The 26270-nt window shown below is 48.8% G+C and overlaps 2 protein-coding genes, 1 long non-coding RNA gene and 1 pseudogene across 3 annotated transcripts; 3 read left to right on the top strand and 1 right to left on the bottom strand.

The window, feature by feature from the left end:
- The first annotated feature begins 4610 nt into the window (after positions 1 to 4610).
- On the top strand, positions 4611 to 6619 carry LOC125524493 (annotated as a pseudogene).
- A 4423-nt stretch (positions 6620 to 11042) lies between these two features.
- LOC125523161 lies at positions 11043 to 17633 on the bottom strand. The gene is made up of 3 exons (XR_007290126.1): positions 17310 to 17633; positions 15590 to 15648; positions 11043 to 11391 (listed from the first exon to the last, which is right to left on the bottom strand). It is a non-coding gene; the product is annotated as an uncharacterized LOC125523161 (long non-coding RNA).
- LOC125523160 (G-type lectin S-receptor-like serine/threonine-protein kinase At2g19130) lies at positions 12136 to 14807 on the top strand. Its single transcript, XM_048688215.1, has one exon. It carries the CDS (start codon positions 12192 to 12194, stop codon positions 14682 to 14684), a length of 2493 nt encoding a protein of 830 aa, XP_048544172.1. The 5' UTR covers positions 12136 to 12191; the 3' UTR covers positions 14685 to 14807.
- A 3432-nt stretch (positions 17634 to 21065) lies between the features above and the next one.
- On the top strand, positions 21066 to 23747 carry LOC125523159 (G-type lectin S-receptor-like serine/threonine-protein kinase At2g19130). Its single transcript, XM_048688214.1, has one exon. It carries the CDS (start codon positions 21115 to 21117, stop codon positions 23608 to 23610), a length of 2496 nt encoding a protein of 831 aa, XP_048544171.1. The 5' UTR covers positions 21066 to 21114; the 3' UTR covers positions 23611 to 23747.
- Positions 23748 to 26270: the final 2523 nt, after the last annotated feature.

Raw genomic sequence — 26270 nt, 5'->3', positions numbered from 1 at the left:
CGTTTAGGGGGTATTTTAGCGGATAGTGGTGTTGATTTGTCCGATGTGGGTGAAGCTCGAGAACTCTTATCTCTCATCCGCTCTAAGGAAATCGCGCAGGCCGCGCTCGCCCAGGCAGCGGCGGCCCGCGTTGCACCAGTAGCAGAAGAAGCAGGGACTTCTCTGGTGCCTGTTGCGCGGCCCGATCGGGTGGACATAGCAGCAGGGGCTGCGCCGTCCCCCTCAACCCGTGGTCCTGTCAAGACACGGCGTGTGCCCAAAGCGGTTACCGCTCGCGGTATCCGCCTCCGCAATCGCATAATATAATGTGTTTCATCTTCCGGAACATCCGAGGCTTCAGCCACGTTGGGAGGCGGACCCAGCTAAAAGAGTTCATACGCGTTGAGGGGATCGACATAGTTGGCTTGCAGGAAAACATCAAGGCTGAATTTTCTCATCGAGACCTTCTAGCCATCAATCCGCTCGAACGCTTTGCGTGGCACTGGGTGCCTGCGGTGGGCCACTCGGGGGGTCTGCTGCTTGGCATCAACCATGTCTGCTGTGAGGTGGTGGCGTGGGATGCCGATAGATTCTTCGTGTTGGCACACGTTCGCCATCGCGCGACCCTCCGCGAGTGGGAGGTTATCGTGGTTTATGGCCCGGCCAACCACTCGCAATCACATGAGTTCTTAGGGGAACTATAGGAGAAGGTCGCGGCTTTGGGTGTGCGTAACTTGCCACTGATAGTCGGTGGTGATTTCAACTTAATCCGTTTGGGAGCGGATAAGAACAACGGGATTATTAACTGGACAAGGGTGTCCATGTTTAATAATGCAATAGCATCAATGACCCTTAGGGAAGTGGCCCGCGTGGGCGCACGCTACACTTGGACAAACAAGCAGCTTACGCCGGTTCGGTCAGTGCTAGACCGAGTTTTTATGTCCGCGGAGTGGGAAATGCTATTTCCCATGTGCTCCCTACACGCTAAAACGAGGATCGGGTCGGACCACGTCCCATTAATCCTCTCCTCAGGGGAGGATAGGTTAAAACGTAGCCCTCATTTTTTCTTCAAAACTGCGTGGTTCGAGCATCCGGAATTTGAGCAAATCTTCCTCTCCAAGTGGGAGACATGTGTTGCCCGGATCGGACACACGCGTGGGCCAATGGAGTTCTGGACTGCCGCAGGGGCGGGAATGCGTGCGACTCTCAAAGGCTGGGGGGCCAACCAGGGTCGTGAGGATAAGCTGCTCCGAGCGCGTTTGATCGCGGACCTCGCCTGTATGGATGCAGCTGTGGATTCGCAGGTCTTCTCGGAGCAAGACTGGGCTCAGCGCTACGCTGTAGAAGCCCAAGTTGAGTCCCTCCTAAGAGCCAAGGAGGAGTACTGGCGTAGGCACGGTGGAATCAAGTGGACGCTCAAGGGGGGCGCGAATACAAAATATTTCCATGCCTACGCTAACGGCCGGCGTCGTAAATGCGCCATCCTGAGACTGCAATCTGAGCAGGGGCTCCTTTTGCGTCAACAGGATATCGTCCGTCACATATACGACTTCTACATCCAATTGATGGGCTCCAGGGAGGAGTCCCGGGCTCGGTTGCGGTCGGATGTTTGGGAACCCGCGTTGCGGGTCACGGACGAGGAAAATGAAGGCCTGGGGCTGGCTTTCCTTCCCCAAGAGATTGACCAGGCGGCCCTTGGGATGAAAACTGACACCGCCCCGGGTCCGGATGGGTGGTCGGTGGCGATGTTCAAACGGTTTTGGCAAGTGCTCAAAGGTCCTATTTTCGAAGTATGTAACGGGTTCATGCGTGGCACTGTAGATATCTCTCGCCTTAACTTTGGGGTTCTCTCTCTTATCCCCAAAGTACAGGGTGCGGAAAATATTAGACTTTTTCGTCCAATAGCGCTTATTAATGTCCCGTTTAAAATTTGTTCTAAGGCTTGTTCTATGCGCTTGTCTCCTGTAACTCATCGTATTATTAGTAGTAACCAGTCGGCTTTTATTCATGGTCGCAACATTTTGGAGGGGCCGTTGGCCCTCCAAGAGATTGTTCACTCGCTCAAACGCACTCCCCAGCAGGCAATTCTTTTGAAATTAGATTTTGAGAAGGCGTACGATCGAGTGAACTGGCAGTTTCTCCGACAAATCCTTCTGGACCGAGGATTTTCGTCGGTTTGGGTTCATCGTATGATGCAATTGGTCTCGGGAGGCCAAACGGCGATTGTAGTGAATGGAGAAGTAGGGAACTTCTTCCGCAACAAGCGTGGGCTGCGTCAAGGGGACCCAGCCTCGCCGTTGCTCTTCAACTTTGTGGCGGACTCTTTGGGCGCCATGCTAGACAAAGCTCGCTATGCTAGCCACATCAGGGGAGTGGTCGGTAATCTGATCCCAGGGGGTGTGTCACACCTGCAGTATGCGGATGACACACTTCTCCTGTTCGAGCCGGACGAACACAGTATCGCAACGGTTAAGGCCATCCTGCTGTGTAATGAACTTTCACAAATGTGAAGTGGTGTCCATAGGGATGGACGCGGCCGAAAGTAAGCGGGTAGCCAACTTGCTTAATTGTAAACTTGGGAAGTTTCCGTTTACCTACCTCGGCCTCCCGATCGCAGAGAAGAAATGCTCGATTGCCGATTGGGAACCTCTCAACACTAAGGTGGCGGACCGGATTTGTCCGTGGAGAGGTCGATTTATGTCTTGAGGGGCTAGACTAATCCTAACTAACTCCAGCCTCTCGTCCCTACCCATGTTTGCCATGGGTATGTTCTTGTTGGCTGACGGGGTCCACACGAAAATGGACACCCCGCGGGCACGATTCTTTTGGGAAGGAGCAGGTCCTAAACGGAAGTACCACATGGTTAAGTGGCAAGCCGTCTGTAGACCTAAAGCCCAGGGGGGCCTCGGGATCATCAACTCTAAGCTGATGGACATTGCGCTTATGTGCAAGTGGATCTGGAAGCTGTCCCAAGGAGGGACCGGCCTCTGGGTTGACCTCCTTCGTGCCAAATACTTCCCTCATGGGAATTTCTTTGAGGCAGCACCTCATGGGTCTCCTTTCTGGAACTCCATCCAATCCCTCAAACCATACTTTGCCAGGGGCGCGAGGTTCTCGGTTAATAACGGTCGCTCCACGCGTTTTTGGCACGACGTTTGGATAGGCCAGCATCCTCTTTGGTCGGAGTTTGCCCAACTTTATTCCATCGCTGTTGAGCCCAACCAACTGGTTGCTTCAGCTCTTAGTGCCACCCCGCCCCCTATCTACTTTAGAAGGGAGCTTTCGGGGCCGGAGCTGGAAGATTGGGATCGCCTACGGGCTTTGATAGCGAATGTGCGTCTGTCGGACTCCGCAGACTTGGTCTCTTGGAGACTTTCGGGCTCTAGCAAGTTCACTGTCAAGTCCCTTTATAGAGAGTTGTGCCGCGGCCATGCCCCTACGGCAGCCACGGGGCTTTGGAAGGCGCGAATCCCGCTTAAGATTAAGGTTTTCCTCTGGCAACTATGCCAAGATCGCCTTCCTACCTCTATCAATATAGCTAAGCGCAATGGCCCTGCTTCCGGTCCTTGTGCTTTGTGTGGTGACCCGGAAGATGCTGACCACGTGTTCTTCCGGTGTCCTTTGGTGCGCTTTGCTTGGAGCGCGGTCCGTGAGGCCGCCGGGGTGGATTGGGATCCACGCTCACGCTCTGAGCTTATGTCACACCTATCTTCGGTCCAGGGCTCTCTGCGCCGGATCATGTGGACGAGTGCTTCGGCCATGCTATGGGCCTTATGGTATATTCGTAACAAGTTTACTATTGAGGGAGTGTTTCCCTCTCACCCCGCTGATGTAATCTTCAAATGCATCTTATTTTTGCAGCAGTGGGCACCGCTGGGAAGACAACAGGACTCTGATCTCCACCGCCAAGCTCTAGCACGTCTTCGCTCCGTCTACTCGGCGTCTCGAGCCCCGTCACCTCCGTCTGCTGCCTCATAGGGATGGGCAGCCCTTTTGGTCATGGTTTACCCCCGAGCCCGCGTGCTCGTTAGTTTGGCTGGATATGCCATGTAATGCACTTTATTTCGTTGTCGTTGCCTTTTTGTGGCATGCCTAAGTCCATGGTTGACTAGCTTCGGTTCCGTCTGTTTGGTTTGTATGTTTGTGCACGCTGCCTGTGTTGAGGGCTTTATTAATTTAAAGTCGGACGTCCCTGACGTCTATGTTCTAAAAAAAGATCAAACAGTGCCAGTTTTAAACGAAAAATTGTCTTCTCTGACAGAAACTATGATGTTAGTCTGAAAAAACTGTCATCCCCTCACAACTTAAAATGCCAATGAAATCGTTCGCAAGTGTCATCCGCTCCCCCTTCCTGGCGAACATTCGCCAACTAAGGGGTCCAAAAAGTAAGGGCAACGCTGTGTTTCGATCCCAACTTGGATAGTGCTATCTTTTCCCATGGAATTTGTGCCAGCCCGGATTGACTTGACCATCATCTGTTGCACCTTTTCTCGTAACGGAGTCTGGTATCCATGCAGTGCCTCCAAGCAACACTCCACGGGGACGTAGCTCGTGTTAAATACTGCCATGGCATCGACTGCCTATAAATACCAAGCACGTCGAACACTTGTAACCATCAATCACCAGTGTAGCCATCATTCATCCATAGAAGAAGAGTGCAGTGAACAGTGTGAGATCGACACTAGCGCGCGCGATGGGGAAGAACGGCAACCTGTGCTGCTTCTCTCTGCTGCTGCTGCTTCTCGCCGGATTTGCGTCCGGCCACCAAGTCCTCTTTCAGGCACGCACGCTCATGGTTCCCTTTTGATTCATGTATTTAAGGAGCTTAAGTAACTGTGGGAGCATAATGGATGTTTGTTCATGCCTTAATGGTTGTTGCAGGGGTTCAACTGGGAGTCGTGGAAGCAGAGCGGCGGGTGGTACAACATGATGATGGGCAAGGTCGACGACATCGCCGCCGCCGGAGTCACCCACGTCTGGCTGCCGCCGCCCTCGCACTCCGTCTCCACCCAAGGTCCCTCTCTCTCCCGACCAAATTCATCCGTATCTCAGCATCTAGAAGCAATAGAAGCGTGGAGTGGAGAACATGCTAAGTTCGATTGAGATGTTTCGTTGAGCACGATGGGGTGGAGAACATTCTGGTAGTAATTAGTTATTTCGTCGAGCACGATGTTTCGACAGCTACCAAAAGCATTTATTTTCCTACTCTATTTTTCGATGAACAAAATGCGCAAATACGATCAAGAAGTATACAGTATGCGAACTAAAACGATCGACTCGGGTCGGGTGCAGGTTACATGCCAGGTCGGCTGTACGACATCGACGCGTCCAAGTACGGCAACGCGGCGGAGCTCAAGTCGTTGATCGGCGCGCTCCACGGCAAGGGCGTGCAGGCGATCGCCGACATCGTCATCAACCACCGCTGCGCCGACTACAAGGACAGCCGCGGCATCTACTGCATCTTCGAGGGCGGCACCTCCGACGGCCGCCTCAACTGGGGACCCCACATGATCTGCCGCGACGACACCACCTACTCCGACGGCACCGCCAACCTCGACACCGGCGCCGACTTCGCCGCCGCGCCCGACATCGACCACCTCAACGACCGCGTCCAGCGGGATCTCAAGGAGTGGCTCCTCTGGCTCAAGAGCGACCTGGGCTTCGACGCGTGGCGGCTCGACTTCGCCAGGGGCTACTCGCCGGAGATGGCCAAGGTGTACATCGACGGCACGTCCCCGAGCCTCGCCGTGGCCGAGGTGTGGGACAACATGGCCACCGGCGGCGACGGCAAGCCCAACTACGACCAGGACGCGCACCGGCAGAATCTGGTGAACTGGGTGGATAAGGTGGGCGGCGCGGCGTCGGCAGGCATGGTGTTCGACTTCACGACCAAGGGGATATTGAACGCGGCCGTGGAGGGCGAGCTGTGGCGGCTGATCGACCCGCAGGGGAAGGCCCCCGGCGTGATGGGGTGGTGGCCGGCCAAGGCCGTCACCTTCGTCGACAACCACGACACAGGCTCCACGCAGGCCCTGTGGCCATTCCCCTCCGACAAGGTCATGCAGGGCTACGCATACATCCTCACCCACCCCGGCACCCCATGCATCGTAAGCAAACCAACTTTGGAACCCACCCCACCCCATGATTCATGACCACTCATTCATTCAGGAAACTAAAATCTGTTGTCTCGATGATTCGCAGTTCTACGACCATTTCTTCACCTGGGGTTTCAAGGATGAGATCGCGGCGCTGGTGGCGATCAGGAAGCGCAACGGCATCACGGCGACGAGCGCACTCAAGATCCTCATGCACGAAGGAGATGCCTACGTTGCCGAGATCGACGGCAAGGTGGTGGTGAAAATCGGGTCCAGATACGACGTCGGGGCGGTGATCCCGGCTGGGTTCGCAACGTCGGCGCACGGCAACGGCTACGCCGTCTGGGAAAAGATCGGTGCCGCGGCGACACCACGACGGAGCTGAAGCCTCCACCGATCCACCATTCAATCGAGCATGAATTTTCTGAAGCAAATGATTCACTTCTGCAGTTCTGCTATAGACACGCAGATATTTTATTAACTATGTATACGTCTACCCAAAATTGATGAGCTCTACGAACCGCTCACACGGCTATGGTAAATAAAGCATTGAGGATATGAAGAGGTATAAGAGGTAATTACGCCATTTGCCATGTGCATGATAAGACGCTGAGTTGGGTGTTGCTAGGTCTTAATCGACTGAGATTTAACCAAGTCTCAGTCAAGTGACGTAACAGTTAAGAGAGAGAAAAAATTGATTTTGGCGAATTGATGAGCTCTGTGGTTGAGTTGGTTAGGTGGACAGTGGTATCCCCAACCCACCAGGGTTCAAATCCTGGTGCTCGCATTATTCCTGGATTTATTTCAGGATTTCCGGCGATGCGCTTTGGATCTAAATGTAAGATCTCATAAATATAACATCGATTGAGACTTCGTTAAGTCCCAGTTGAGTGAGATGCCCATGATGGTGGCGGCTAGGATGGGCACGACCCGGATCTGGCGTCTAGCTTGCTGCGGGTGCCGTGAGTGGGCTAGTCTTGGTTGATGTGCTACTCGGGCTGAACGATACTAGCAGCCGGTGGATGCGGTGTAGCTGCCTGGCACGTGAGTCTCGGTGGCCGACGGTGGGTGGCGGTGCGAGTCTGTTGTAGTGATGGCGGCGTGAACCTGGGAAGAGTGCTCCGGTAGGCGGCGATCTTCCTTCTCCTATGTCCAAGCCGCCGACGGCAGTTGACCTAGGGCTCACGCGGACCAGAAATCGGCTCAAGGTGGGTCGGAGTGATCACTCCGGGTGGGTAAGGTTGGGCTCGGTCTGAGTGGTGGTTGCGGGCGGTGAGGTTCCCCTCCTCACGGGCAGCGGCGGTGGTCGTGGAATCAGTGCAACGATGGACAGATCGACGCCGAAGGCCACAAACATGGCGTCATGCGAGCTTACTTGGTACAAGGCCAGAGGGCTATGGTCGAGGCTTGTTTGGCGGCGGCCGTCAGCATTCACTGGTTCGTGTCCCCCCAGGTCCATCGGGACTAGCCGGGGATGCACGTGTGGGCGCTTCTTACAGTGGAGGCGTTGACCCAAACTTGGTGGTTACCGGGCTAGGAATGGATGGAAGTGCATCTGCTCCTCCTACCGTGATTGGTGCGCTGTGATGTGGCCAGTTTCTAGTGTCTCTGTACATGGATACTGGGGAAGCGGTTCTCGGGAGGTGGTCTGCATGGTTGGCTCCAGTGGCGGAGCCAGCCAACTCAGGGAGCCGGGGCAAAGCCTATATACAGTGACGCTGCCCACCATTTGCCCCTGTAATTAGTGATGCTAATCATGGTTTATGTGTACTACTTAGTGGAGAATGGTCAGAGCAGCCCGGGCAGCTACCCGGGGTCGTCGGGAGGTAGCTCCGCCCCTGGTTGGCTCTCCGACGAGCACTATGACAGAAGTGGCGGCTATATCTTTTTGTAGGATCGAAGGTATGTCTAAAGAGAGGATTGAAAGTATGTTTTTGAGGTTTTGAACAGTTGGGGCGCAACAGAGTGGACGCCTATGGCCTCGGAAACGCTCCTTGCTTGGAGCACCTCCCACATGCCTCAAGCAATAGCCCGGAAAGATTTCAGTTCGATGATGTTGTTGGTGTTCTGGACTATGTGGAAACATCGCAATGACCTGGTGTTCAACAAAGTAACACCTTCTACGACTTTAGTGCTCCGGACTTCGGAGGATCTTGGAGGAGAGCAAGTCTTGGGTTGTGGCCGGCTTGTTTAGAGGTGATTTGTCATCACATTTTGCGGAACTAGCTAGGCGAGTGAGTAGCGAGTAATTGTTATATTGTACATGTGTGGTGGAGGCCGTGGGGCTTTGTAAAACTCTGGACGTGTGTCTCCTATGAATATAGGATACACATGATTGTGCGTATTATAAAAAAAAGACTAATTGTCAAAACAAAAGGACTATTTTTCCAATTTTAATTCTTGGCTGATTTAGCTTTACCTAGAAAGGCAAATAACACCCTACACATACAAGTCTAGAGTACAAGCAATGGAAAGTAAAGACATTGCAAGTGACAGTAATGTAGAGAGATGGGTTTAGAGATACGCAAACACAATGGTGACATGGAAAGACTTTTGACCTGTGGTTTAGATAGGTGGATCTCCGTGGATCCAATTTTTATTCATGTCTCTATGGATTGGATCCTTCTGATCTACGCTTCTTTTTATCGGCAACAGTTGTTGTTCTGGTATGCTGGTTCTGTGGGTCTTAGCACGATGACTTCCTTACTGTCTACTATAACAAATTTTGTCCTGCTCTGGCGAGGAAGGGACGATGACGGCCACACCTTCGGCTCACTCTTGTGCATGTAGTCGTCGCTAGACGGTCTACGGATCCGGATGTACTTATTTTTTTTTTGTCTAATGTTTCTTGTGCAACCATGAGATGATGAATAGATAGATTCTTTTTCTACTAAAAAATTCAGTTATTTTGGTACCTTGTAAACACACAAGGAACCCATTTGAAACCACAACTGTATCCATGAGAGAGTCTCAACGGGTACCGGCGTTGAGACCTCACACCTTCCGACACAGTATATTAAAATTGTACTAGTATCCATTGATCTTTTTTTTTGCGGAAGGTAGTATCCATTGATCAATCATGGAGGAACATCGACCAGGCGACCAACCTCCTTCGAGTTTGGCCATAGCCTCCTGTCAAAGCGGCATGTCCTTGGTAGATAGCCAACGCACTTGGCGAGGACCATTTGTGCTCTTTGTTCACCTGGCAGACCCGCCTTTTTTTAGGAACACCCGCCGTTTGTTGATCAGCGACGCGGCACTCTTTCTAGACAGCGTGGCGACAGCCTGGGAGGCTTTGGGCCGGGCTTCCTCTTTGAGCATCTCGAGCTGGCAAAGTGACAAGATACTCACTCCGTTCACGAATAAGTCATCTAACTTTTGTCTCAAATTAAAGTTTCAAATTTTTGACCAACTAGTATATAGAAAAGAGTAGTAACGTATATGACATCAAATTGGTATATTATGAAAATACATTTCAAGATGTAACTACTGGTACTAATTTAGTGTCATAAATGCTGCTATTTATTTCTATAAAGTTGATCAGAGTTTTAAAATTTTGACTTGGGAGTTAGGACAAAAGCTAGAACATCAATGATGAAGAGAGCGTGTTACTATCTAGCTGCAGGCCAGGCTAATGTGGGCCTCTCATGGTCTTCTTGGGTCCTTATTTTCACTACTTCTAGCGGGCAAATTCGGTTGCTTGTAGTAAGCACGTGTGTAGCTGGCTAATCAGGCATCTCCTATTCCGCTTGTAGTTCGCTCGTGAGGGGCATGCCTATGTCTCGCGTTCAGCGAGTCAAAGCTTCCAGGTCGCTGAAGCGATTCACAGTGAGCGCGAGCATATGGACCGGCTCAGTTCGTGGTAGTACATTGCCTCATTTTCTTTACTTTTTTTCATGTTTTTATTTCATTTTGCAATTCCATTTTCACTTTTTTACACTTTCAAATACTCTAAACATACATTACAAAAATGTACTCCCTCCGTTCCAAATTACTTGTCGTGGTTTTAGTTTAAATTTGAACTAAAACCACGACAACTAATTTGGAACGGAGGGAGTACTTTACATAATGTTTTGAAAAATATTAATCATGCATTTGAAAAAAGTTAAATGTGTAAACAAAAAATGCTGACCATGTATTAAAAAATGATGAAATATTTTGATCATGTATATAAAAATATTAATCAAGATTTTGAAAAAATGTTGCACAAGTATTTCAAAAATGTTAAACCAAGCATTAGGAAAATGTTAAATGTGTATAGAAACAATGTTGACCATGCATTAAAAAATAATGAATTCTTTTATCATTGTACATAAAAATGTTAATCCAACATATGAAAATATGTTAATCAAGCATTTGAAAAATGTTAAATGTCTATAGAAAAAATGTTGACCATCCATTAAAAAATATGTTAATCTTGCATTTGAAAAAATGTTGATAAAACATTTGAAAAATGTTAAATGTGCATAGAAAAAGTATTGACCAAGTATTAGGAAAATGATAATCATTTAATTGAAAAATGTTAATCAAGCACTTAATTTTTTTAAGTGTATAAGAAAAATGTTGACTATGCATTCAAAAAATGTTAATCTTCTATTTGAAAAATGTTAATCAAGCACTTGAAAATGTTTTTTAAAATGTATATAGAAACAATGTTGATATGTATTATAGAGATATTAAATTGGTATTGGCTTCTTCAACTGTCTGTGTTTGAATAGGATGGTTTGGCTTGCAGTTGTTGACCGAGGAAATAAACCTCCAAGGACGAAGCTTCATTGCAGGTCCTGAGATTGGCCAAGCCAGACCCACTACATGTTACAGTGCATCAAAGATGCTCTTGTATTGCGTGCTACAGCGCATGCACCCAGTACAAGTGGTCAAGTGGCCAGTGCTGTCAAGAATCAATCAGCATTCGGCAACAGCAACATGATAAGAATTTGAAACTGTGTTCATTGTTTCTGAAATAGCTCATCATTCAGACAGACCAATGGCTAACTGCATGAAATAATCTTGCTCTGCTCTGTCTACCTTGTTTTTCAAAAAGAAAAGGAAGTAGCTATGGACATAACAAATAAGGTCGTCGTCAGTACATGAATGAAATGGTATTATCTCCATAACTGAACTTCATGGAGAAACAAGACATTCCCCAAAGGTCAGCGGTTCGGAGTGGATGTAATGATGCCTTGAACAGTCAAATGTTTATAGTGCCATATAGTGTTTCTTCTTCACATGTTGCTACTTGCTAGTGTTGGTTCTTCAACTTGCTCCGGTGTCTACCACATGCGGTTATCTCTTTGAATCCGATGAGATGTGGTCCCTGCAAAGCTGTTCAACAAGTTGAATGAGGTAATGTGACAACACAACATGTATGCAACAAGCGGCCAACTTGGTGAGCAACAGGTTTCGCACCCCCCCCCCCCCCCCCAATGGTAGCTACAGCCTACTTATAGTATTTCGGTTCCTTTGTTGGTATTTAAGAAACTACTTATTAAAATGCATACATGTATAGAATGCTGAAAAAAGTTTTGCACGATTTTTCTCGTGGCAACAGCTGGGTTAAGTTGACCCGTTTGCAGTGGCGTCGTCCCCTATTCGCCAGCCTTGTCTTCCCTCACGTTGCCTCTCCTATAGTCCTAGGCCTCCTGGGAAATACACTTGTGTTCTTGGTGGTATATGCACCCTATATGGGGATTTATTTTTAATTTTTTAATAAAAAGTCAAAATAGGTAAGAACTATTTTGACAAAATACTTGAATTACTTTTGCACTAGTATAAAAATCCCGACGAAAAAAAAACAAAAGTTGACCTCACAGCAAAAAAGACAAAATTTATTTGCTATTATAGGTCACTATTCACACTATTTTAGCCAAAAATTTGTCTTTTTTGAAAAGAAGTCAAAGGGATATTTTTTTCATGGATTTTTTTCTTACGAATACAATAGAAGGTCAAGTTTATTTCAAAAATATTTTCAGGAATTTTTGACTTTTTGTTGAATTACTAAAAAAATTTCCCATATAGGATGCATATGTCCCCATAGACCAAAAGTTCCCCTCCTAGGCCTCCTTCATTGAATAGCCGAGCCGAGGCCGAGCAAGCAGACATACGTGCAGAGCAGCCATGGCTACTCTCCACATGTTCCTCAGCATCCTCCTCCTCTTCCTCCTCATCTCCGTGCAGACTATTCCTCCTACCACAGCCACAAAAGATGATACTCTGGCGCCAGGCCACGCATTGGCCGTCGGCGACAAGCTCGTTTCCAGCAACGGCAAATTCGCGCTTGGCTTCTTCCAGCCCGGCGCCGGCAACATCAGTAGTAAGTCATCTACCTCTCCCGGTTGGTACCTTGCCATATGGTTCAATAAGATCAATGTCATCACCCCCGTCTGGGTCGCCAACCGGGAGAGGCCGATCGCCGGACCCGACCTCAGAGCGACACAGCTCCAAATCTCAAAAGAAGGCAACCTTGTCGTCTTAAACAACGCCACCCAATCCGTCGTCTGGTCCACCCACATCACCGGAAACAGAACCAACGCCACCTCCACCACCACCACCAGCAGCAGGGCCATCCTCTTGGGCAGTGGAAACCTCGTCATAGAAAGCCCGTCAAGTGAGGTGCTGTGGCAGAGCTTCGACGACCCAACCGACGTGGCGCTCCCCGGCGCCAAGATCGGCTGGAACAAGGTCACCGGCCTGAACCGCGTCGGCATCTCGTGGAAGAGCCGGATCGACCCGGGCCTCGGCTCCTTCAGTGTGGGGCTGGAAACCAATGGCACCAGGATGGTGATGGTGGGGCACCGAGGCTACCCTTCCCAAGTTTACTGGTCATGGTCGCCCGACGAGTCGCCGATGCAGATGCCAGCACTCCGAGCGCTGCTGAAGATGAACCCACAGACCAGAGGGTTGGTCGTCCCGGAATACGTCGACAATAGCGAGGAGGAGTACTACATGTACACCTCACCTGACGAGGCCTCCTCCACATTCCTCTCCCTCGACACGTCTGGTCAGACCAAGCTGAACGTATGGTCGCAGGCCAACCAGGCATGGCAGACCATCTACGTCCAGCCCATCGATCTCTGCCGCTCATACGCCACATGCGGACCGTTCACCGTCTGCACCGGCAGCTCGCAGCCGCCCTGCGAGTGCATGGAGAGCTTCTCCCGGACGTCGCCTCAGGATTGGGAGATGGGTGATCGGACAGGAGGGTGCTCCAGACGCACTCCGCTGGATTGCAATGGCAACAAGAGTTCGACAGACGTGTTCCACCCCGTAGCTCGTGTCACATTGCCCTACGGCCCCCGGAGCTTACAGGATATTCCTCCAACTGCAACTCGGGGCGAATGTGAATCGGCCTGTCTCAGCAACTGCTCCTGCACTGCTTACTCCTACCAAGACAGCAAATGCTCTGTTTGGCATGGGGATTTGTTCAGTGTAAACAAGGATGATGCCATCGAGATCCGCTCTGAATACACTCTGTACATTCGCCTTGCCGCCAGAGATTTCCCAAGTTCCACAGGAGATAAAAGAAAACCAGTACTAACCGGAGTTGTTATTGCTGCAAGCGTTATCGGTTTTGGGTTGCTAATGCTCATGCTGCTACTAGTGATCTCAAGGAACAGATTCAGCTGGTGTGGTGTGTCGTCAAATGCCACCAATGAAGATAGTGTAGGTGTTGTTGCCTTTAGATACGCCGACTTGGGCCGTGCTACAAAAAACTTCACAGAGAAGCTGGGGGCCGGAGGTTTTGGTACTGTATTCAAGGGAGCTTTAAGTGACCTGACTAGTGTAGCAGTGAAAAGGCTTGAGGGTGCACATCAGGGAGAGAAGCAATTCCGGGCAGAGGTAAGTGCACTTGGACTGATCCAACACATAAACCTGGTGAAATTGGTTGGTTTCTGCTGTCAGGGTGATAAGAGGCTACTTGTGTATGAACACATGTGCAATGGTTCTCTCGACTCCCATCTGTTCGAGAGCAATGGCACAGTCCTCGACTGGAGCACCAGATATCAGATAGCCATCGGAGTCGCTAGAGGATTGTCCTACTTGCATCAGAGTTGCCACGAATGCATCATACACTGTGATATCAAGCCAGAAAATGTACTCCTCAATGAAGCATTTGTCCCGAAAATTGCGGACTTTGGGTTAGCATCGGTCATAGGAAGGGATTTTAGCCGGGTTCTAACTACATTCAGGGGAACAATGGGGTATCTTGCCCCAGAATGGCTTAGCGGGGTTGCTATTACATCAAAAGTCGATGTTTACAGTTTTGGCATGGTACTGATGGAGATCATATCAGGAAGAAGGAATGCATCTGTGGTACACACTAGCGGCAGCGACCATGTTGCTTATTTCCCTGTGCAAGCCATCAACAAGCTTCACGAGGGACATGTGCAGAGCTTGGTGGATCCACAATTATATGGCGACTTCAGCTTGGATGAGGTTGAAAGAGTTTGCAATGTAGCATGTTGGTGTATCCAGGATAATGAGTTGGACCGGCCAACAATGGGTGAAGTGGTCCGAGTTCTTGAGGGTGTAAAGGAGCTCGATATGCCCCCAATGCCAAGGCTTCTTGCGGCTATGACAGCAGAATGCTCCGATGTCGCTTCCATGTAATAATTCTAGTTACTTCTAATGTCTATGATACTTTTATTTGCTTCAGCAAATTTTATGGTTCTGGTTTGGATCGTGTAACAGCACAAAGATCAAAAGATATAAAATAATATAACAAATAATTTCTTTCTTGCATCTTATAGTTCATTTGATCTCTTACTGGAATTCTAAGTTGCTTAATGAATAATTTCCTAAAAAATAAACAATAATTTAAAAAATACAACTATTGCTTAAAAAGACATAAGTATGCAAATTAAATGCTGGATGCTAAAGGCTATCTGAACTAAAAAATATCATTATTTATAAACTAGTCATCAACCCGTACACCTGCACACTGGGTAATTTAGTGAAAATTAAAATCATCTGTCGGAATATGTTCACATTTGAAATGCGACAAAAATCTATGCATACATATTTGAAAGATAAGAAACATGTAAGAGTTGGCACATCTATCGGTCTGAAATGCATGTAGTTTGTTCAGCTATTTCTTTTTACTAGAATGTTGCCTCTATTTATGGTGTTTAAAGGTTTCAACTATATTTATTACTTTTAGTTATCGTTCTATTGGGGAACTTCAGTTTATTTAGCATCATTTTGGTATGGATAATTTTTTTATTTGAGGTAAAGCTCCAATATTAACTAGAGGAACAGCAAATGAGGAAATAAATAGTCTTGAAAAAACAGTAGGACATAGTCTTAAATGTTAAGCACTCAAGTAGGGTGAACATGGCTATTCAATCTAAACTCAACAGCAAAGATGACACAACGAAGCATGAATATACCTTTTCCAAGAGAAGCTACCTGAACACATTTTGACCTTAGGGAATAGACCATGTGAAAAATTCATTAAGCATGAAAGAGCTATAAAAAAAATAAGCATGCCATTCACCTTTAGAAAGAGCAGCTACCTGAACAGATTATGGCCTTAGGAAAGAGCACATCACTCGGCTCGTTCAGCAAGAAGCACCTATAAAAACAGCAAGTAAGCCATTGAATGTATTATACTTTGACAGATAACATGATTTCTAAGATGAACTTCAAAGAAAAAGCACTTTGGTTCCCTTTCTTTCTGCATCCATCAGCATCTTTTGATAACAAAATACACATTACCGAAAAAGGCTTTCGTCCGGCTTTATATATAAAGCAACAACCAACAACTGGTCAATACAACCCACAACACAACACACCAACACACACTCACCCTAGGCCGGATACATAGGTGCCAAAGGCCTACAACAACACCACCCCGAAGGACATGAAGTAGACGCTAAAGAGCCACCAGAGCTCTTCCTGGAGAACCGGCGAAGAGGTGAAGTTGAATGAGGATGAACTGAGAGCTCCAAGACAGTGCCTTCAAGAAGGACAGAACAAAACGCCGCCACCGGCCGATCCAAAGATCTAGATTTTCATCCGGAGCATGACGAAGGGAAATGAGTAACCACAACGGAGACTTCAGGAAGATGACGACGTCCATTGGCGCCACCTCCATCGGCCTGGCCAAGCCAGACAGGGTTTTCATCCCGGCAGCAAAACTCCGTCTTCACCACAACAGATCGTCAAAACGCCAGCCACCACGCCGCCCACACGGCCATGGTCGCTAACCGCCCGCACCTGAGCCACAAGCTCAGCCCACGAGCACCGCAGCACCTACCACCCGGGCCGCCGCCCAGGTAACAAGACACACCATAGACCCTCCATGGCTGCAAGAGATGCACCGACCGGCAACAAGGCCGCAGCGACCAAAACGACCAGATCGATCAGGGAGCCAGCAGGTCGGAGAAGAGGTGAAGCAGGAGCGGACCAAGTCGATGTCTGCACCCCTGCCGGTAACAGGCAGCCCGACTGCATCGGCACCACCCATCACATCCGTCACCTCTCCAACGTCGCACCCTGCAACGCCCAACCTCGGCTCCCGGCCTGGATCTGCATCTGGTAGGAACCGGACACTCGCCCAACGACGCGAGGCGCCGGAAAGACCACATCATGTCGCCGCTAGAGGACCAAGGGGCATCCACACGAGCAGCTCGCCAACGGCCACACGCCGGAGCCTGTCCCGCCGCCGCAACGAACCGCCCCGCACCACCACCGTAGACCGCCACTACGCCGTCACGGCCCACACCGATGCAGCAACCCAGAAATATCAGTCTCTCAGAGGCATATCAGTTTCCAAACTTCATTAATGCAGAATCAAATTAAAGCAGATGCTCATTGCCGGTTAAATTGGACAAACTTTTGTGCCAAACTCTCACATCCTAAAGTAAATGTAAGCATAACATTGTCAGTTGGATGTCATTATATAAGAACACCAAATATGCAGCAACCGAATTTAGGAAATTTATATTCCGCGGTACATAATAAATGCTTAGCACTGGATCTGTGGTTTTGACCTATAGGCCACTTCCCCTTTTTCTCAAGTATAGAGATGACAATCTAAAGATTAAAAAGTACATTCATGGAGTAACTGCGTCAGTTGATGGCATATTTTATTGCTGAGCCTCAGTCCATTACAATATCTAATGGACTCCAAATGATAATGAATTTGTCAATCCTTATAAATTTGAACGAAATCACATTAAAAACGATGGGTAACAATAACAACTTGTAACTGCTAAAAAGAGCAGCTCTCACCTGCTCGCCTCTGCAGCCTCATGTGCTACCTTGATTTTAAGTATTATTAATTTGAACTCTGATGCCCAGGACTATGACGGACCAGAGGGCAAAGAGAAACAATCTTTCACACACACAGGCTGCGTGTGTGCGGTGGCGGTTCTTGCCTTCTTGGTGCCGTCTGCCGGAGAGACGGAGGGCCTGGCGGCCCACGAACCCTAGGTGGCATGCTGGCGATGGAGTCGATCGGACCGCCGGAAGCAACTCAAGCAGGACACGTTGATAGAGACTTAGAGAGGGTGAACGGCGGCCGCTGTACCGGAGGCGAGCAGATAGAGGGAATGCGGCGCGGTTGGAGAGGGGGACGGCGGTCGCTAGATTAAAGGAAGGGCTGAGTTTATTTTTCAGCTGGTACTGGTTCGTGGACACATGGACCTATATTACTGGACCGCACGTTAAGTTGAAAAAAAGCATTCGGCCCTGCACGACCCAGCCAGGCCCTACAGGAACCCTAGACACATTTCTTTTTCTTGATGATTTCCAACCCTAGGCACTCAACCCCGTAGTCGTTAGTCGCCGCGGCTAGGTGGACACTGGCACGCGGAGCCTGCAACGTCGCTGCATGGGATGGGAGCCGACGTCGCCGCCGGACGGGGATCTCGTGCTGCCGGAGCTTGGCGGGCACTGCAGCCACCTCTTGGTGCACACGGTCGCCAGTCGCCACTAGCTCGGGGAGGTAAGGGACTTCGCAAGTAATTAAGTTCGGTTGCCTGTATAAGCAGGCCTGTAGACGTAGCTATGCAATGTGGTGTTTTTGCTTGGTGACCATGGGATGGGTAGACTTGAATGGCTTGAGATGGGAGGTCCCTGAACAGGTGGTTCAGCTGTCTGTTTCGAAGAAGGGTGGTTTTTGCTCGGTTCAGTTGTATGGGTCACCAAGAACGACGCTTCATTGCAAGTCCTGGGACTGGTCAAGCTAGAGTGCAGACGTACGGGATTGTATCTAAGTAGATGCTCTTCTATTGCATGCTACAGCACTGAGTGCATGCACCCGTACAAACAATTGGTCAAGTGGCTTACGACCCAGCCACAGTTCAGTCTCGAATCAATCAGCATTCAGCAACATGGTAAGGAATTGGCCCGCATTCAATATAACCAAGGTACTGCTATCACAGAAAGAGACCCGTAGCCCCGTGTCGCCCCCCCCACCCCCCGCGCGCGGGCGACCCGGGCGCCCAACCCTAGCCGCCGCCGAACCCAACCCCCACCTCCTTCCTCTCCTCCCGCCGTCGCTGGCAGGTGCCGTCGGGCAAAGCCCGTGCGGTGCCGGTGGCGGCGGGATCTCGTTTGACCTTGCCTGGAACAGGGGCCGCGGGGGGCTGCTTCTTCGGGCGCGGAGGTGGAGCTCGGCGGCCGGCGCGTCGGGTGGCGCGCGCTGGTGGTCGGTGCGGGGCGGCGCGGCCTGCTGTCCGGTGGCGGCACGTCACGGTGGAGCGCGCGGGTCGGTGACGGCGCAGTGTTCTTCGCGGCTGTGCTTGTTCTGGTCAGATCCGCGCCGGCTGATCTGAGGCGGCGGCCTCGCTGGGGCGGACGGCGCTCCTCCGACGGCGGGGAGTGCTCGTCGGTGAGGTAGACCGGATCTCCTCGGCTGCGCGGGCAGCGAGGTCCCGGTGGGGCGCTGGTCATGGCGCGGGGAGGCCCCGGGCTCCCCTCGTCAGATCGGAGGCGATCTGGTCCGCTCGTGTTGCATGACTTCCGGCCAGCCTGGATCTCCGGCGTGCACGCGCCTGCTGATGTTGTGTCTGGTTCGGAGGTGGCGGCAGGGTGCTTGGCCGGGGGAAACCCTTGGCCACCGATGGCGGTCACGGCGTCGATGGCGTCTCGGACGCCATTCCCTCCTTGGTGGCGGCGCCGAGGCTAAACCTCCCCTGCCTCCCCTTCCCCTGCGCCCGGGTGAAAACCCTAGCCCCGGTGGCTAAGCGGCGGCGGCGCCACAGCGTCGTCACCTTCTTGAAGGCGCCGACTTGGGCATGGGGATGCTGGATGTGCATGGCGAGCTTATCTGGTTCCTGGTGGCGGCCTGTCTGATCTACCGTGTTGCTGCTCCGGGCATGTCTCGTGACTGCGATGCTTATCTTCCAGCCGTGTTTCCGATGACGACCTCGCCCTTCCTCACCTTGTACTTGCCGTGGTGGAGCGGTTCTTCATCTCACTCATTGATGGCGGCGAAGATCGGCGGCATGGCGCTGTCGAGGCTCGGTGTCCGATGCGCGGAGATGGACTCGCGCAGGAGGAGGTAGCTGTCTGGCGTCATGGTGACGTCGATGGCAGAAGTGGCCTTCACAAAGTAGAAGACTCAATATAATCTGAAGACGGACTTGTGAAAGATGACGGCGACGACACAAGAGTGTGTCTGACCGGATTGTGCCCCAGACCCGGTATGTGGCTCGGCTGGGGCTTCCGGCTTTTGATGTTAGGTTTAGGTGAGTGGTTTGGGTAGTGGCTCAGCTAGCATCCCTTCATCATATGGATAAGAGTAGCGGCATATGTTGCCAAGATGGTGGATTCAGGTATATTGTTTGTAATACTTTGTAAGGTCCTCAAGAATAATTAATAAAGTGGCCGTATGCATCTCCCAGATGTAGAGGCCAGGGATTATTCTCCTTTTCTTAAAAAAACTGCTATCACAGTTTAAAGACACTGTTTCTAACAAACAGGACTGTTTCTCACAAACAGGCCTTAACACAACAGAAGAGATCTATGCGAGATCAATTGTTACAATTACACTTATATATCTAGCTGCCTTAACCATCAAGATATATTCCCTCCGTTCCGAATTACTTGTCGCGGGTATGGATGTATCTAGATATATTTTAGTTCTAGATATATACATTCATTTCTGTGACGAGTAATTTGAAATGGAGGGAGTACTTAACAAGTAACAACCGTACCGGTCTCAAGCATGAAATGATATTCTCAGTTAGATAGACTAATAGCTAAATGCATGAAATAAACATGCTCTGCTCTATATAGTTTATTTTTCGAAAAAAAAGAAACAAGTATGAGCATAACAAATAAGGCGTGTATAATGATACTGAGATGATAGGTTGATAGTATCTCCATAATTAATCTTCGTGAAGAAATAAGACATTCGCCTGCGGTCAGTGGTTCGGGAGGAGACGCAATGACACCCTAAACTGTTAATGTTTAGAATACTAAAAATATTAATCAGGGATCAGTTTTGATCATTGGATCAATTATATACTACCCACTATTTCCAGTAGTATGATATACCATAAAAAGTCTCTACAACAAGTGGTTCAGGTTCTTCCCCCAGTGGTAGCCACATTCTACTTGGGTTTTGATTCTTTGGTTTGAATTTAAGAAAATTATTTAAAATGCATAAATGTACGGAATGCTGAAAAAGTTTACACAAAATTTTGCGTGTACAAAATACAATCATATATGAGCTCTGTAACGAAGAAAATATGTGTTAACGTTGCTTCTAGATTATTTATCCCAGGAAAAAGGTTTTACTAGAATGGTTGGCCGGTGTGAGCACCCAGGACCCATGCTTTATTGCATGTCCTGGGTCCTAGGTCTCGCCAAGTCGGCACTATTTGTCAAAAAAAAGGTCTGCACTATTTGTCCTGATCAGCAACTGGACGAACTTGAGCCCGCATGCAAGCAGCGTCGTCGTCGCCTATTTGCCTGCATTGTCTTCCCTCTCGTTGTCTTCAACCTATCTCCCCCTCTACTCTCCTAAGCCTCCTTCGTTAAATAGCAGTGCCGAGGCAGGGCAAGCAGACATACGTGCAGAGCAGCCATGGCTAACCTCCACATGTTCCTCGGCCTCCTCCTCCTCCTATCCATGCACACTATTCCTCCTAGCATAGCCACAGAAGACCATACTCTCACGCCAGGCCAGCCGTTTGCTGTCGGCGACAAGCTCGTTTCTAGCAACGGCAAGTTCGCGCTTGGCTTCTTCCAGCCCGGCGCCGGCAACATCACTAGTAATTCATCTACCTCTCCCGGTTGGTACCTTGCCATATGGTTCAACAAGATCCATGTCATCACTCCCGTCTGGGTCGGCAACCGGGAGAGGCCAATCGCCGGACCCGATCTGAGAGCAACACAGCTTCAAATCTCAGAAGATGGCAACCTTGTCGTCCTAGACAACAACACCCAATCCACCATCTGGTCCACCAACATCACCAATACTAGAACCAACACCAACACTAACATCACCAATACTAGAACCAACACCAATATTTCCAATACTAGAACCAACACCAACACCACCAGGGCCATCCTCTTGGGCAGTGGAAACCTCGTCATAGAAAGCCTGTCAAGTGAGGTGCTGTGGGAGAGCTTCGACAACCCAACCGACATCCTCCTCCCATTCGCCAAGATCGGCTGGAACAAGCTCACCGGCCTGAACCGTGTCGGCATCTCGTGGAAGAGCCGGATCGACCCGGGCCTCGGCTCCTTCAGTGTGGGGCTGCTAACCAATGGCACCAGGATGGTGACGGCCAGGCGTCGAGGCTACCCTTCCGAAGTGTACTGGTGGTGGTCGCCTGACGACCACTCGTCCATGCAGATCCCAGCACTCAGGAAGTTGCTGCACATGAGCCCACAGACCAGCATGGTCGTCCCGGAATACGTCAACAACAAGCAGGAGGAGTACTACATGTACACCTCCCCAGATGAGATCTCTTCGTTCCTCTTCATCGACGTGTTTGGTCAGACCAGGCTGAACGTGTGGTCGCAGGACAACCAGGCCTGGCATAGCATCTATGTCGAGCCCGCCGATCCCTGCACCCCATACGCCGCCTGCGGGCCGTTCACCGTCTGCACTGGCAACTCGCACCCGCCATGCGAGTGCATGGAGAGCTTCTCCAGGACGTCGCCTCAGGATTGGGAGCTCGGTGACCGGACAGGAGGGTGCTCCAGAAACACTCCGCTGGATTGCAATGGCAACAGGAGTTCCACAGACGTGTTCCACCCCATAGCTCGTGTGACATTACCCTATGGTCCCCAGAGTTTACAGCATGCTCCTGCAAATCGGAGCGAATGCGAATGGGCCTGCCTCACCAACTGCTCCTGCACTGCTTACTCCTACCATGACAGCAAATGCTCTGTTTGGCAAGGGGAGTTGTTCAGTGTAAACAAGGATGATGGCATCGAGATCAGCTCTGAATATACTCTGTACATTCGCCTTGCTGCGGGAGATGTTCCAAGTTCAACAAGAGATAGTAAAAGAAAACCAGCAGCTGGAGCTGTTATTGCTGCAAGCGTTATCAGTTTTGGGTTGCTGATGCTCATGCTGCTACTGGTGATCTTAAGGAACAGATTCAACTGGTGTGGTATGTCATCACAGGCCACCAATCAAGGTAGTGTTGGAGTTGTTGCCTTTAGATACGCCGATTTGGGCCGTGCTACAAAGAATTTCTCAGTGAAGCTAGGAGCAGGAGGTTTTGGGACTGTATTTAAGGGAGTTTTAAGTGACCTGACTAGTGTAGCAGTGAAAAGGCTTGAAGGTGCACGTCAGGGAGAGAAGCAATTCAGGGCAGAGGTAAGTGCGCTTGGACTGATCCAGCACATCAACCTGGTGAAATTGGTTGGTTTCTGTTGTCATGGTGATAAGAGGCTGCTTGTATATGAACACATGTGCAATGGTTCTCTTGATTCCCATCTGTTCCAAAGCAATGGCACAGTCCTCAACTGGAGCACCAGATATCAGATAGCCATCGGAGTTGCTAGAGGATTGTCCTACCTGCATCAGAGTTGCCGCGAATGCATCATACACTGCGATATCAAGCCAGAAAATGTACTTCTCGATGAATCGTTTGTCCCCAAAATTGCAGACTTTGGGTTGGCATCGGTCATAGGAAGGGATTTTAGCCGGGTTCTAACTACATTCAGGGGAACTACAGGGTATCTTGCCCCAGAGTGGCTTAGCGGGGTTGCTATTACATCAAAAGTCGATGTTTACAGCTTTGGCATGGTACTGATGGAAATCATATCGGGAAGAAGGAATGCGTCTGTTGTGCACACTAGCAGCAACGACCATGTCGCTTTTTTCCCTGTGCAAGCCATGAACAAGCTTCATGAGGGAGATGTGCAGAGCCTGCTAGATCCAGAATTACATGGTGACTTTAACTTGGATGAGGTTGAAAGAGTTTGCAATGTAGCATGTTGGTGTATCCAGGATAATGAGCTGGAGCGGCCAACAATGGGTGAAGTGGTCAGAGTTCTTGAGGGTCTAATGGAGCTTGATATTCCTCCGATGCCGAGACTGCTTGCGGCTATAACAACATAATGCTTTGATGTCACTTCGATGTAGTAATTCTAACTATTTGTATTGTATATGCTACTTTTATTTGCTTCAGCAAATTTTATGGTTCTCGTTTGGACGTGTAATAGCTCAAAAATCATATACTATAATATAAAATAATCTAATAAATAATTTCTTTCCTGCATCATATAGTTCATTTTATCTCTATTTTATTTGCTTCAGGAAATTTTATGGTTCTCGTTTGGAGCGTGTAATAGCTCAGGGATCATAAAATCTAGAACAATATGATAACTAATTAATTTCTTGCATCTTATAGTGCATTTGATATCGTACGGTAATACTTGGGGCTGTTTGGTTCCTAGCCACACCTTGCCACACTTTGCCATACCTTACCTTAGGTAAGTTTGATCAAGTTAGGTGGGTGTTTGGTTCTAGACACACCTAAGGCAAGATTTTTTTTGTGAGCAGTAAACCCCACATGTCATAGACATAAAAAGTGTGGCACATTCTCTTAGGCAAGCCAAAGTGTGGCTAACAATCTGAGCAACTCAAGTAAGGCAAGTGTGACAAGCGTGGCAAAAATAATGCGGCAATATATGGCAAACATAGTCACACTCCAAACATCCCCTAAATCACTTAGTGAATAAATTCAGAAAACAAAAAATAAAACTATTAATAAAAAAAGACACAAGTACACCAATTAAATGGTAAATGTTGAAGGCTATCTGAACTCACAAATATCATTACTTATTAACTAGTCATCAACCTGTGCGCCTACATGCTAGCTATTTTATTAGAATGCTACTTTTATTTAGGGAGTGTCTATATTACAGTTGACTGGAAACAAATTGGACTTCAGTCAATTTTTTCATCCAGTAACATGACATGTATATGTATATATGTATGTACGAGAAAAGAAACAACAGAAAAAAAGAATGTATGTGAATTTATGTCACGAGACCAAGAAACGACTGAAAACCAAAATAGTTTCAGTAAAAAGACGTGACAGTATAATTGTTAGAATTATTGGGATTTAGACCATCTGTTATATCCAATAATTTGTAGGGAAACCCATAGGCCCATGTGGCACGTTCATGCATGACAAGAAAAAAGCTGAAAGTTCTGCGCTGGTGGAAAATGAAACCAAATGGTTGTGAATGTTGCCATTCATCTCTCAATTGATGGCATCAATGTTTTTGTTTCGGTTTCATTTCTCCATTAGTACATTGAAACGATTGGCCTACTAATGAAAGACGAAACTGACCACTTAATAGGATTTTTAGTGCGCCCTTTTCTCCTCTTCTTAATGGGAATTAGTGCGTCTATTTTCAGTTTCACATTGTCACGCCTATAAGAGGTCGTTCCTCTTCCCAACAAGACACACAACACATCGCTTCGTTCCATAACATTGCGCCGCTTATCTATTTCTCATCTCGCTTCCCGGCGTGTACCAGGGAATGAGACAGCAGGCCTCCGAAACTCCGTCTCTTGTGATCCGGTACGGGAGAGGAGCGATCGGGCTTTTGGGGAGCGCTTCCGCGCGACTGCTGGATCTTTGTTCATCGTGGCTGTGATCAACAACGAGTTGCCCAACGACGACTTCTTCCCCAGCGTCGACGACCTCTTCGACGACATGACGAACGGTGCATCTGCTTCTGCTTCTGCTGCTTTGTATGTCATTCTATCCTTTTTGTTAGGGTTAGTGTTTGGAGTACTACTAGTAGCAATCAATATAAATATGATGTCTTTTCCTTATGATTTCGATTGTATGACTAGTTTCAACAATTTGTTGTTTGTCTTGATTATCTTCACTATCATGTTTTTCATATAGTTTTTCTGGATTAAATTCTACCGAAAAATGCCTAATTATTCAACAATCCAAAAACCTGATGTGTGTAGGCAATTTTCTCCAATTGCATTTGCTACTACTCTTAAGCCTTCTGTGTTTGAGTTATGTGTTTGAGGGTGTGAATTATAAGAGATTGCGTGCGAGGGCAGTTCCTTGGCTTACCATCATGAATTGTTTTCACCCCTCTAAGGGCAAGCCAGAGGGAGAGCTTAATGTTGAACAAGAGCAAGCTTTCCAGGCTACAGACACCCTTTTTCGAGGTGTTGTTCTGAGTGTTCTTGGCGACAAGATTGTCGCCCCTTCATGACCATCATGGTCGGTAAGGATATGTGGGATGCGCTTGAGACCAAGTTTGGAGTCTCAGACGCAAGAAGTGAATTGTACGCCATGGAGCAATATAATGACTACAAGATGATTGATGACCGCTCCGTTGTAGAGCAGGCTCATGAGATCTAGTCGCTCACAGAGGAACTTGAGCACCTCAATTGTGTGTTACCTGGAGGCATCATTGCCAAGCTTCCTCCTTCGTGGAGAAATTTTGCTAGGCAAGAGTTTACTGTTGTCGATCTTATTGGCACTCTTGATGTGGAAGAGAAGACGAGGCAAAAGACAAACGCGCTCCTTTCCATGAGGGGAATTCTAGTGCCAACTTGGTACAAAAGAAAAAAATTCAACCCCACAAACCCAAGAACAAGAACAACTTTACAGGCAAAGGAAGATTTGATGGCAAGTACAAAGCCCCACAACATGCCAACTTCAAGAAGGAGACTTTTAAGAAGAAAGGAAAGTGCCATGTATGTGGTAGTGAAGAACATTGGGCTTCATCATGCAAGGA

Source organism: Triticum urartu, chromosome 7, assembly GCF_003073215.2.
Source record: "Triticum urartu cultivar G1812 chromosome 7, Tu2.1, whole genome shotgun sequence".
Classification (NCBI taxonomy): domain Eukaryota; kingdom Viridiplantae; phylum Streptophyta; class Magnoliopsida; order Poales; family Poaceae; genus Triticum; species Triticum urartu.
Note: the sequence above shows the minus strand (reverse complement) of the source record. Positions and strands in the feature narration are given on the sequence as shown.